This window comes from Lissotriton helveticus, chromosome 1_1, assembly GCF_964261635.1.
Source record: "Lissotriton helveticus chromosome 1_1, aLisHel1.1, whole genome shotgun sequence".
Lineage (NCBI taxonomy): Eukaryota > Metazoa > Chordata > Amphibia > Caudata > Salamandridae > Lissotriton > Lissotriton helveticus.
In genome coordinates, this window is record NC_136057.1 from 1,078,817,202 (window position 1) to 1,078,831,029 (window position 13,828).

General features: G+C 47.3%; 1 protein-coding gene across 3 annotated transcripts in view; it reads left to right on the forward strand.

The window, feature by feature from the left end:
• Positions 1 to 13,828, forward strand: part of NEDD1 (NEDD1 gamma-tubulin ring complex targeting factor) — a 383,820-nt gene that overhangs the window by 126,313 nt on the left and 243,679 nt on the right. For all 3 annotated transcript variants that reach the window (XM_078677984.1, XM_078677985.1, XM_078677986.1), the window contains exon 7: positions 5,402 to 5,603. In XM_078677984.1, the coding sequence (XP_078534110.1) occupies positions 5,402 to 5,603 (202 nt within the window). The remainder of the gene's footprint in view (positions 1 to 5,401; positions 5,604 to 13,828) is intronic.

Consider the following 13,828-nt stretch of genomic DNA (forward strand, 5'->3'; position numbering starts at 1 on the left):
GTCCCTCACACAAAAGAAACAAGACGTCAATAAAAATTATTTTTAAAAAAAACATCACAGGAGGTCCCATTGACTAATGCATTTCTAGTTGTATGTCAGCCCTCTTTGAAGCCTTAGCCAGCCTTTTGGCTACAAAGCACTTTAATACGCATAAGATACAGTTTATTATCCGTTTCATAACTCTCTACAAGGCTCCCATAACTGCATGTAAGCACCTTAGCAGTGGATGCCTCCCGTCCTTTGAAATTTAAATGCCAGTAAAACTGTAATACTGATTACCAGGGGAAAAAGATCACCATCTTCATCTTCATGAGTACCTCTCATGGTAGCCAAGAGTCCAGGGCCTAGGGGGATACCTTTTGGGGCTCAGGACTCATTCCAGCTGAGACCAGCAGCACGCCTCAGGCATGTCCATATGGGGCTGGTGAGCCGGCTGTGAAGTTGAAGGGCAGGCCTCTGGATGTTTTTGTGTCCCTTTAGCTCAAACAGGAGGTCAGCCAACTGACTCTTGAAGTGACTTCTGAGGAGCCTGGGCTGAAGAAGACAGCAGGGCAATCCTTCTGAATCCTCCACAGGTCCAGGAGTATTCTGATGAGGATGCCACTTTTATACCGGATGCCAGCCTTTGTGTGGGGGAATCTCTGACCTTCGCCCCAAACTGGTTCTTGTCAGTTCTTTCCCTTCCCTGGCTCTAAACTGTCTATGGTGACGACGGCCATTGTCGGGCCTCCTGCGAGGAATTGCCACTTCCCCTGACACCCTGTATTTCAATACTCCACGGGCCGTGCCAACGGCTGGACACAGAGTAGGGCACTCTCATATCTGATCATGTCCTTTAATGACTATTTGAAGTTCCCCATGTTTAACTAAAATGGCTCTGAACTCATATGTTTGTCAACAAAGGGACCGGAGGGTCTGTGGGAGGGAGGGAGGAGGCGGGGGGAGTGGTAACGATTTTTTAAAGTGCATTTTTACTGTAAAGATTTTAAGTAATTGAGCGGTTAATACATTACTTACTTATTGCCAAATTAAATACCACAGCTCTTCTGCTAGTCTGATCTGTGTGTCTCTTCCTCTTTCTGTTTTTCCTCTCTTGCTATCTGCCTTTTTTGCCTTTATTTCTGCATTTGTTTCCTTTGATTCCCTGTTTTTGCATTTGCCTCTTTTCCCCGCTGCTGCCGCCCCCGCAGCCCTGCTCCCCAGCGTTTTGCCGCTCCCGCCTGCTCCCATTCCTCCCGAACCCTACTTAATGGCGGCCGCGCAGAGGGAGCTCTGAAGGTGCACCAAAAGCAAGCCAATCTGCACCTGACCCGCCTGCGACCAGCGTCAGGAACCTCGGTCCCATAATCCCCCCACCAGTACAACCCCCAGCACTCTCCACGCACCCAACCCTGGACGCCACTTCTACTGCCAGCTCTTGATACTGAGCAACACCAAATGCCCGATCTCCTGCCAACACTGCTGCTGCACCTTCACCTACCTCCAGACCCAGACAGCCACCCTCAACCCACTGGACGCCAACGTACACAACCCCCTGAGCTGCATCCTCCTTAATGTGCACTCTCTGCACAGACACGCAGTAGAAGTCTGGGACCTCCAAGAGCCACTCGCCCAACTTCCTCACAGAGACCTGGACCAACGGCAGCTCTGCACCAGACATCGCAACCGCCATTCCTGACGGATATAAGACCCTGAGGAAACACGACCCGAACCGCCCTGTAGGACGCCTCGCCATCGTCCACAAAAGCTTCCTCCAACTAACCACCACCAACTCAGAATACGTCTTGCCCCCCATGGAACACGTCCACTTAAAGATCCATCCCAACCCCAGAACGACGCACCGTGGAACTCTCGCCTACAGACCGCCCGGACCCCGCTCCCCTTTCACCAACACCATTGCAGACTAAATCGCTCCCCATGCCCTCGCCTCCACGGACTGCATACTGCTCGGGGACCTGAACTTCTACCTAGACAACGTCAGCGACCCCAACACCACCGCCCTCCTTGAGAATCTCACGAACATCGGACTGAAGCAACTAGTCTCCGCCCCCACTCACACGGCTGGGCACACTCTCAACCCCATCTTCACCGGAGGAAACACCATTTGCTTCGGTCACACCATCGAACCGCTCTGGACGAACTACCACTGCATCCATTTCTCCTTCTCGAAACCCACCGTACACAAGCTCACGCCACGCGTCCCAAGCAGAACCTGGAACAAAATCACCAAAGAACACCTCAACTCCTCCCCCTACCACAACACAACAGCAAACAACCATCAATGGATCACCACCTGCGGCAACACTCTTGCCACCTCCAGAACTCCGACAGACGACATAGTGCGAAAGCCACCCGGTTCATCACGAACCTCCGAGGATCCAAGCGCTCCTCCCGACTACTGGAGAAACAGCAAAACCCCAAAAGCACGCTCGGCCCTTAAGGCCTCAACCACGGCACACCCCCAACTCATCAAATCAACTAAGAGAAAATTCATCCAAGACAGAATCCTCTCCTTCTTCCACCACAAGATCAAGACGCTCTACAACTTCGGCGACCAAGACCACGGCACCAACCCAACACTACCCACCAGCGACGGCATCCAGCTGACCCTCCTAACCTGGACCCCTCTCACCACAGAAGACACCGTACAGACTATGAAAAGCATTCACTCGGGAGCACCCACCAACCCCTGCCCACCCCAGGTCTTCCACAGGGCTGCCTTCGCACCCGAACTACGACTATCAACTGCTCCAGCGAGACAGCCACATTCTCCTACGACTGGAAACGCGCCGAAGTCAAACCCCTCCTCAAGAAGCCTGCTGCAGACTTGACAGACCTCAAGAACTTCAGGCCCATCTCAAGAACTTCAGGCCCATCTCTCTTCTCCCCTTCGCCACCAAGGTCATCGAGAAAGCAATCAACACCCAGCTAGCGCACTTCATAGAAACCAACAACATCCTCGGCTCCTCTAAGTCTGAATTTCACAGCAACCGCAGCACCAAGACCGCCCTCATAGCCACCACTGACGACATCCACACCCTCCTCGGCCAAGGCCACACTGCAGCCCACAACCTCCTAGACCTCTCAGCAGCCTTCAACACCGTCTCCCACTGCACACTAGCCACCAGACTCCACCACGCTGGCATCCAGCGAACTGCCTTAGACTGGATTTGATCTTTTCTCTTAGGCAGAACACAAAGAATAAGACCCCTGCTCTTCCTCTCTGAACCTACTGAGATCAGATGCGGAGTACCCCAAGGATCCTCCCTTAGCCCCACGCTGTTCAACGTCTACATGGCCCCCTCGCAACCATCATTCAAAAACATGTGTAGTCTTACCACTCGCCCTCTCTCTCACCAATGAACCCAACATCACCAGGCACAGTTTCCGAGAAGGAATGAAGGACGTTGCATCCTGGATGAGCAGCAGCTGCCTGAAGATCAACTCTGAGAAAACAGAAGTCCTCATCCTTGTACCCCTTTCTTATGGGACAACACCTGGTGGCCCCCCACCCTTGGAAACCCACCCACCCTTACGGATCAAACCTGTAACCTTGGCATCCTACTCGACTCTTCATTCACCATGAAGCACCAAATAAATGCCAAATCCTCCACATGCTTCAACACCCTCTGCGTAGTCCGCAAAATCTTCAAATGGATCCCCCCGACTCCAGGAAGACAGTCATCCACGCACTCATTACCAGCAGACTGGACTACGGAAAAAGGCTCTATGCCGGAATCAACCAAACACTGCTCCGCAAACTCCAGACCGTCCAGAACGCCGCAGCCAAACTCGTCCACGACATCCCACGACATGACTACATCACCCAACACCTCCGCACCTCCACTGGCTCCCCGTTGAAAAAAGAATAACCTTCAAACTACTCACTCACGCCTACAAAGCCTTCCATACCACCGGATCCCAATATCTCAACAAAAGAATCTCCTTCCGTGCTCCCAAGAGAAACCTCCGCTCTGCCAATTTAGCGCTAGCCACGGTCCCCTGCATCCTCCGGGCCAGAGCGGGTGCAAGATCCTTCTACATCGCAGCTAAGACCTGGAACAAACTCCCCCACTGCATTAGACGAAGCCCGACAGCACCTATTCAGAAAGCAACCCCCGAAGCACCTTGATACCCTCACGGCTGAGTAGTGCGCTTTAAAAAATCCCTGATTGATTGAGGTGAGCAAGCCACAGAAGGCTTGAGGCTTGTGACGGCCGCTTGAGGCGGCCGTCGCAAAGAAATGGTGGTAGGGTGGGTGCAGGGAGCGTGAGAAGGGGTGAGTGAGTGGATTAATAATGCATTTTAAAAAAAAGGAATTTACCTTAAGCTGCCAGCTGCCTCCCGCGCCCAGCCTCCATGTTCTTCCTGGTCACAGCAGACACTAGGAAAGACTCCCTATGCAATCACCACGCTGCTGTCAATCTATGAGAGCAGCGCAGGGATGGCCGCAGTGGACTGAAAAGACGCTCCTCTCAGGACAGGGAGTCTGCTGTTTCTCCAGCCCGGCTGTTTCATACAGCCAGGTTGGAGAAACCTAAGTGTGCATGTGTGTTTGACCGGCCTGAGACGGTCCAAACACACTTGCGCATTTAGAGGTGCTCATACCACTCCTCTCCCCTCCCCTCCCATGGCCTGGCCAGCCCCTTCCTATACGCGCTGGCTCAGCCAGCAAATGAATAATAAAACGATGATAGAACATCATTTTATTTTTTTACGTGCTGGCTGTGAGCTAGTGGGGCGATGCTCCTCCACCGTTGCGGAGGAACCGTCCCTGTCGGCCACTGCACTGACACAAGCCCACATTTTCTATTTGTATAAAAAGTCTCAAAGGAGAGGTCTCAAAGTCGCAGTCATTGAACCCATATTTCGAGAACTGCTGACCTTTAGCTCAACCACACATGTGAGACTGGCAATTGGTCTTTGCAAAATAACATTCCTCTTACCCTGACCAAGTCTCATATCTGCAGGTGGTACACAGCTTCGTGTTTGCCTCCGCCCCTTCTGTTGCTTTCTTGCACCATGCTAGGCCTAAATGTAAATTTGCTTCTCGAAGTTCCTCTACTCTTCTCAGATTAATCACCCATTCAACTTTATGCTCCGCCATGAGACTTGTGGCGTTAGTAGCTTTTACTTATATAGTCAGAAATGTTGCTTTTGCACAGCGTATATTCATGTATCTAGTTATTAGTGATAATTGGTATACATGTAATATTCAGACAAAAAAAATCCGCAACTTACTAATAAACTGGTGCCCTTTATCACCTTCTGCTATACATTACACCTAAGTTAACCACTGTAGTTTACATTGTTCCATTAAATTACTACTATGTTTGTTGTTGTGACTTATGGATCCATGTATTTATAATGCCCTAAATATATTTTATTTTTTGGTGTGAAGAGTGGTGAAAGCTGCAGTTGCTGAGTCGCCACTGACTGCTGTCGACTTTTTGCCAGATGGACTCAGTGTGACAGTTGGATCTTCACGAGGAAAGATTTACCAGTATGATTTGAGAATGTTGACATCACCTGTAAAAACTGTTGGCGCCCACAAGACCTCTGTACAGAGCATCCAGTTTCAGCACAACAATGCATATGTGAAGGTGAGAACCTAACCTTGTATTTAAATAGGAGTTTAAATCACATCTTATCTCTTACCCAATAGTGAGCCTTCTGAGATATAGTTCTACTGTTAAGGAGGAATTCGGTATACGTCTTACAAGACCGTTAATGTTCAGCAGTGTCTTACCCTTTTGAGTTTATGAACTCAGCTTAGGTGGAAAACTCCTATAATGCATTTGATCAGCTGAACAGAGGGAGGTTAATGCCCCCTTATGTTTTGTGATGTTAATTGATCACTGCTCTGCCAAACATTGACCTTGTCAACAGTTTGTGAGTCCTTATTTTAACCTGAATTATGGTCTTTTAAATATCTTTTTTCTTTCTTCCAGGAAAATTATGTCTTCTTAGATTCTACTCGGTTCCTTCGTCTTCCATTTTTGTCTGCCCTGCGTATGGTGGTTCTGTCAAAATGCTATATGTTGAACATATAGTTTTAAAGCAGACTATCTGTGTTGATTCTGTTAGCCATTTGAGCATTCAAATGATGATGGTTGCTGTATAGCTATGCTATGAATGCTGTCTTAGGAAAGGTGACCAGAATATCGGTTCCCCTTCTTAGTGGTCCATGAAGGAACCCACAGTGAGGCAGATTCACAGCCATCATCCTCTTGTGATTCCTCTGCTGGCCTTTCCGTTGTTGAACATTGACCCTGAAGGACTCCTTTGCCATAAGGTTATAATAAATAGATGAAAAGCACACCTTCAGTTGGGTGAAGGTCACACATTTTATTTCAACGTTCCCAGATTGATGTCTGTTTCTTTCTTTTGCTCCCTCAGAAAATGACACAATCTGAATTTCTACAGAGTCTTTCTCAGTACTCTGTTTCTCCATTGAGGAGGCACTAACATAATCAAGGACTAATGGACATTTCTGGCAAGTTAATAAAAAGCACGAGGGCTGTTGATTATTCCAAAAGGAAGAAGGCAAGCCACACGTTTGTTGCACACCTTCAGAATGACTTACTCTTGTCACAGGTTACTTATCAGTTTGCTAACGGATCTTTGTCCTTCTCAATAGGGTACCTTCTCTGGTGTCTTATTCTTCTTCAGTAATTTCTTGCTCATAGAATTAATTCTTCCTGTGTTAAAAACTGTCCTGGAGCCCTCATTGGCAGATTAGCTGCTACCAGCCTCTCTCAGACGGTCAAGATAAAGGACTGATTGCTTAATCTTTATATGCAGTTCAACTGCTTTAATGGAGTTTACTGGATGTAAACAGTTAGTCTGCCACATTGATTGTGAAAATCCTTCTTTTTATATTAGGAAGATTTACTTTTAAGGAAAATCTTCTCTGTGTTCTGGTTCAGTGTTATGCACAGTGCACACTAAAAGTAAAACCAGGCGGCGCTATTAGGGCTGACTGGTTTCACTTTGCTAAGTTCCCCAAACACTGATGAAGAAAGGAAACGTGCAGCTTGAAAAGGACAATGTCCCCTTTCCGACAGGTACGTCTCTCAAGTGGCTCCCTGCTTGCTACATAAGTGTCTAAGTGCAATCATTCCCCAAAACTATGCTCTGGAGTGACATCCTAATCCGAAGATCGCCGCAGGAGCACTCGATCATGCAGAGCTGCTCCTTCAGGCGGCCATTCTCGGTGGACGCATCCCACGCCCCCCTAGGCAACTATATTTCCTTAATATTTATGTTTTTCGCTCTATGAAGCTCATAGCACAGAGAATGCTAAATGATTTGAGCATAGCGCAACAGATGGCTTGGAAAAGAAAGCCGAAGATAAATCAGCTATCATTAAAATGTATAGGGTTACATCGACAAAATGGGTACCAAAATCTAGTTTGCATAAAGAGGAGCCTTTATCAGTGTTAGCCGAAAACAGAAGAGAAAGCTCTTTGAAAGAGTGTAAAGAGAGGTTATATTAGTACTTGGATGTGCAGCTGGTGAAAATAACTCGGGACGGTTGGTGAAATCTACTCTTTAAAAAGGAATGTAAAGTGATGATGACTTGTGCATTGGTTTTTAAAGAAGTACTCATAATCCTAGTGAGCGTTGCATTTAGCACGCAATCCATGGTTAATATTGGGACAAATCTGGTAAACCATTATCATGCTGAAAATAACATTTCAACAGTTAAATCCATGAGGGGCATTTTAGAGTAACAATTGAGCTAAAAGATGTCTCTCTTCTTGCCCATATGCACTTCCCATCCATTGTTACAACAACGTACCCTTTTCATCTCTATTTCTAGTAAGAGGCCAGCATTATCCTTACAATATACTTTGACAAAAAAGCACGAAGAGAGTTTACTAGATGTCTAGCTTTAATACCAGCTCTTATACAGAGATACGTTTTTATATGGATGACCGGCTTAGTACATCTGTGTGCCGAAAGTCACTTTCCAGATGTCTTTATTAAATAACCAGGCACTTCCAATTGTTGTAAGTTTTGTAGTGATAGAAATAATTGGAGCAGTACTGAGCAAAAGTGTGGCACAGGCATCTGCAGACTGTATGTTCTGACAAAGAAGAGTTATATTTTCAGTTCCAATAAACATTTGTGAGAACAGTCTAGTATCTCTAACACTTGATTGCCTGCATATATTTCTAGTCTTATATCACATGCTTTCAGGAATGATTGGATGATCAGCGACATCCAACCCTTAATGGGTAACAATATGGTGCTGGTTTTCTTTGAGATAACCATATCCATGCACTAGTGGATAATACTGGAATGTGTCATGGGTTTCCCATTTCAGTTCCTGCCTCCATAGCTGCCCTTTTTGACAGCTGCGTTCTTGTGGGAATGCCCAACATATGCAGAGACTGTTAATGAGCGGTTACTGGTCACAGAGTGGGCATATGTTGAATACCTATGTATTCTTTCAAGTCATAAAACTGAAAAGCTTGGGCAATTCAGAAATGTGACCTTCAAAAACAACATCTTGGCAACAGCTCAACATCTAGCAGGAGGAGAGGGGCGGAGCTTGCTCGAGACCAAGATGGCCGCTAGAGCGCGTAGCTCCATAACACCGCCACACTCTCCGTATATTTGCTTCCTGAGGCGTGAAGCAGGCACCGCAGTGACAGATTCGGCGATCGGAACTGGTGCAGAGCAGTACACTGTTACTCAGACTACTGTGCGGCAGAGTTCGATCCGGCCTACTGCAGTGAGGACGACTGGGCCTGAATCTCTTGGGCTGTTGTTACTGCCCCGGCCGCTCTCCCACCCACATCGTTGCGGCTGAGTGCGGCGCCCTGGGACCAGTGAGGAGACTCGTCCTTCCCCCGCCCGACTGAGCTCATACCTTTGCACTTACTATACTGGCTGCTGATAGATACCTCTGCTGGCTACCCCGTTGGTGGTTTGCTGCATGCAGCTGCTGTTTCGCTTGACCAGTGGGCCACGGCTGGTGAGGTGTATCTCTGCCACTTCAGCACCAGATTGTGTCGCAGTGCCCTTGCCCTACTCCAGAGTGGAGGGAAACATCCAGCATGGGCAAGGTCGACAGAACGCAGCCAAAGATCACCTTCAACCAGAAGAGAGCTATGTAATTTGTAAATTGGGTGGATTATGGCGCCCCGCCACGAGTCAGGGATTGATGCAGTGTTCAGGGCATAGTTAAAGAGGTTTGTTAAAATTCCGGACCAAAAGGGTGGGTCAGATTTGAACAGGCTCTGTGGCAGGCCGATTCTTGTATGTTTGCTGTTCCGAAGCTCAATGTGCTCTGGTTTACATTGTTAATTAAGGCCCAACATTTTCTTGAATTTTTACTCTTACTCTCCCACACCAATTTACACCAGAATTGCGTTTCATGCAACTGTTTGTCTTTGGTCATCGCCAGCCTGAAAGACTTCTGTACAGCTTGATAATGTATTAGACAATCACTGTTCCCTGGAGATTTTGCGAGTGACCGCAAGGCGTTGTTTCTCGCTTTCTTAAGTGACTTTGTCTGAGTTGACATTGTGAACTTGCAATACTGGGATGGCCTCTGGAACTGCTGTTTGGCTGGAAAGAGGTTAATCAGGTGTGAGCAGAGCATTGACCATGTCGCAGTCGGCGAGGCTTCTTGATTGATACCGCCTCTTATTGCATTCATGCTTTCTTGCAAGATGTTCTGGCTGAGGTTTTCACTCCACCTGAGGCGCTTTAGGTTCTCTGTGTATATTCCACGGCAAGTAGAGGAGGCAGGTTTGTGAGTTGCTGGTTTTATATTAAATGATATGACCTGAGGTCTATGATCACTTTCGGTTCGCGGATAGATGTGGAAGCATGCCAAATAATGGAGCAAGGATGTATTACAGATATTGTAGTCCAGATAAGAGCGCTTGCTACCATTTGTCCAAGACCAATTAGGAGGGATATCTCCCTCCGATCTTCCGTTGATTACCAGGTAGCCAGCGCTATAGAATCGTATCACGCAGAGTTCTCCCAGTCCGCAATGGGCTTGATTGAGCGGAGTTGATTGTATAACAGGCACATTGATCAAAGGTAAGAAAGGCCCTTCGTTGTCTACTGGGATACATTGGAATAAGTTGGTATTAAAATCACCTGTGACAATACAGTCAGTGTTGGGGTGTTCCGCAGCTATGTCGCTCATAATTTCCGATAAACGTGCCAGGTGATCTCTTTTTGTTCGCGTACTTGGGTTAATGTACGCGTTTAAAAGAAAAAGTGAGCGCTGATTCCTCCAAGAGTTGATTTTGACCCCGAGGAGCCAATCTTCATCTATAGGTAATTGTGAGTGGGGGCCTTTTAGGTTGTTTGATATGTATATTGACAGGCCCCCTTTGGGGTGGCCATAGCCGCTAGCTCTGAGCGCTGGTTTCCATACTTCTGTGTAACCAATAATGGGGCATCCTTGTTGTGCCCAGGTTTCCTGTATAGCTATTATGGCATGCTCACGTAGAAAGGAAAGTGTTTCCGAATTCGCAGTTTTCTGATGAAGGCCACTTATGTTCCAAGAACATATTAAGAAAGTGGAGTCTGCTTGTGAGTTAGGCACAGATGCTGGTGGGGTAACTGAGGGTATTGGCTTTGGCGGGGTTTTTGACTTGGGGCCCCTGCTCTCTACTTTAGACGGTCATACTGAACGTTTAGTTGACAAAATGGCTGGAAGCCACTCCCAATCTCGAGTTGTATCGGCGTAGGTGACCAGTCTAGAAGGGCTTTTGTATTGTTCGTCTGGGCCCGATGCATTTTTTAAAATTGAGTAGGGTCTTGGGTGACCCTCCAATTTGATGGGTCCTGTTTTCCGAGAGGTAATTGGCTGATTTAATAAAGCGGGAGGATAACCTGGGATGGAGTATGGATACACTCGGATGCCCCAGTCCCGCAGGATGTCCTTATGATCCAGAAATGCTCCGACCCAGCTAGCTGATTTAAAAGACACCAAAGTAGCTTCCGAAGGTTGGGCGCCTCTTGGTGGAAGGAATTCGATAGCTTCGATGTCCTTTGATACCAGTCCTGTGAGCCCCGGGATTCCAACCGCTAACTTTATTATAGTCGACCTGTTGAGAATGTCTTGCCGTCCCTTTGATTTGTATTCTGGTACCAATAGGATGTGGGAGTGTGATGAATCGTTGTTGTTCTCCTTATTATTTTCACTCGAAGCCATCTTATTGAAGTTATTCAGAGCGGGGTCTGCGTGCAATTCTTGATCCTGTTGTGATGGCCTAAAAGGGGCCTTCCAGAAAGGCTGATTGTTTTTAGATGCAGTTGTTTTTTGATTATGAATAGTTTTTGTAAAATTCATTGTCGTTGTTTTAGGGTTTACACTGGGCTGTGTCGTGCCTGTTGCTAATTTAGGTTTTTCTTGAGGCACTATGGGCTCAGGTAAAGATGGGTCATCAGTGGTCGTCCTTTGTTGTTCTATCGCTATGCTGGACTCGACAGTTGCTGTTCTCACAGCTGATTTGAATGGGTCGTGAGCGTTCCCCTCAGTTAATTGAATTGTGGGTTCTAGTGGAACTGCTTTAGTGTTATTGGCACTAGGGTTTATTGGGGGTGATGGTGTAGCTGTCTCACTTAGGGTTTTTTTGTTGGCCACCATTTCGAAAAGGGGAAAGAATTTTGGGTGGGCGTCTGTTGCTTTTGCCCTTATTTTGGTTCTCTGTTTGCGCAAACGTTTACGCTCTCTCTTACTGCAGGGTGGGAGAGGGGCTGATGCACCTTCCACTTTAATAAGGTCTGAAGACATTAAACAGGCCGTTTGCCCTGTCACTTGGTGGTCCGGACGGATGGTACACTCACTGAGGGCCCCGGTGTTATCGGTCATCGTTTGGGACGGTGCAGGACCCGTTGGTGGAGCGTTGGATTTGCCGGTTTTTAGCTGTTCGCTGAGCAGGTTTGGCCTGAGAGTGGTTCCCCAGCTTGACTTAATGCCTTTGTTTGCAATAGACCATGGGTTGTCTAGATCTTCTATTCTTTGTGGTTGCAGACAGGAAGTTGTGTGGGGATTGCCTCCCTTCAACAGCTTAACTTCATTTATTACACTGGTTAAAAAGCCTGGAAGTGATGATAGTGAGTCAATAATTGGGGAGCAGCAGCAGACTGACTGTATAAGCTTAGTTGAAGCTTGCGCTCCTATTATTAGATTGTTCAGTTTGTCAAGTTTGCTGTCGATCCCCGCCGTGAATAGTGCCAGAGTATTCAGAAGATCGACCTGGACATCCAGTTTGTCCGAATGAAAGTTCAGCGCATTGACTATTTGTTGCATCGTCTGGAGAAGTTGCGGCCAAACCCCTATAGCTGTAGACTCTTCTTGGTTGGGCTTCAGGATTGGCGTGGGGTTGGTTGGATTTTGGTTATTTTTAAAGAAGAATGAGAGGTCAGCTAAAAGTTGGTCGTTTGGATCAGAGTTTTTGGGTGAATTTTGTGGGGGGATCGATAAGGATACCGGTGATAAAAGAGCTGTATGCCGAGGACTCAACGCAACAAAATGCTCCTTTGGTGTTCTTATACTTGGAGATGAGTGGGATAGTTGTAGAATATTGTTATGCGCGAACGAGTTTTGCGCATGTATTTGTGCTAGGGTTAGTTGACGATGGGGAATCATTGTGGATTCTGTTGTCATATCTAGGACTTGTTGAGTAGAGGTTATTATTAATTCTGGTTTCTGAGTATGATTTGTCAGAAGGCCTGGAGGGTGTTGTAAACTCCCCGGAAGAGATTGCAGCGGGGGGACTCCTTGGTTGGTCACTCCTGTGCGTGGGCATTGTTGTCCAGGAGGCGGCTCTGAATGATGAACGGTTAAGTTTTGTTTGGAATCTGGGCTCCCCTGCTGGACCGGGGATAGGTCGTTCGTTATTGCTCCAAAGATGTAAACCCCCGGTGGTTGCGCTAACTCTTTATTTCTTATTGACCACTGTAATGGAGTAAGCGGCTGCAGGGAATGCATGCTTATCGCGGCAAGCTGATCCGAGGATAGGGGATTAATTAACTCTTGCGACTGGGATTTTAAGAATCCATTGGTCGTTGGTGGAATTTTTTTGAAATAGTCCAATAGACTCGAGGGTTTTAAGCCAGTTGGCGTGTCCATACTCTTGCTTTTGGGGCTGAGGTTGCAGCTACCATCTGGCAAGGCTTTAATCGCTGTTTCCTGACGGGCCAAGACGGACTTGTGGTTACCCTGATGGGGCTCGTCTTTTAGACCCTGCTGTTTTGGTTTCCGCCGTTTAGGTGCCGTTAAAGTCTTTCGTATTTTCCCGGATCTCATTGCTTGGACAGTTGTTAGAACCAATTTTGTGCTGTAGTGAGAGTTGTAACTAAAGCAGCTAGAGAGACGCCGCCGCCGGAGCTGTTTACAGGTTGAAGATCTGAAAAAGTGGTGGTGTATTAGATCTCTAGTGGATCTAATAGGTCTACAGGCTCTGACTTATCCGAGGTCTGAAAGCTAACGCTTAGCTGCTTCTGGCGTTGGAAGCTTGTTAACCGGTGTCAAGCCAATGGCTTACTACACTGCACTGTCGACCAGGGGGTGCCAATTGGAGGTTAGCTGAAGGGGATGCAGTTTTAAAGCTTTTTTTGGCTCTTTTCCTAGCACTTTTTGCGCACTACCTCGTCTTTGACTGGAACGAGGGGAGCTGGGTTCAGGCACCCCCCTGCACTGTACCTTATCTCCGACCACCATGTTTTCAGACCATTCCCCGATTTTGGTCGTTATTGACTCTCCCACAAGGAGAATTCCTCCTTATACCTAGAGGTTTCCTCCATATTCCCTTCTAGACGAGGTATTCAAGGCGGAACTAGCAGA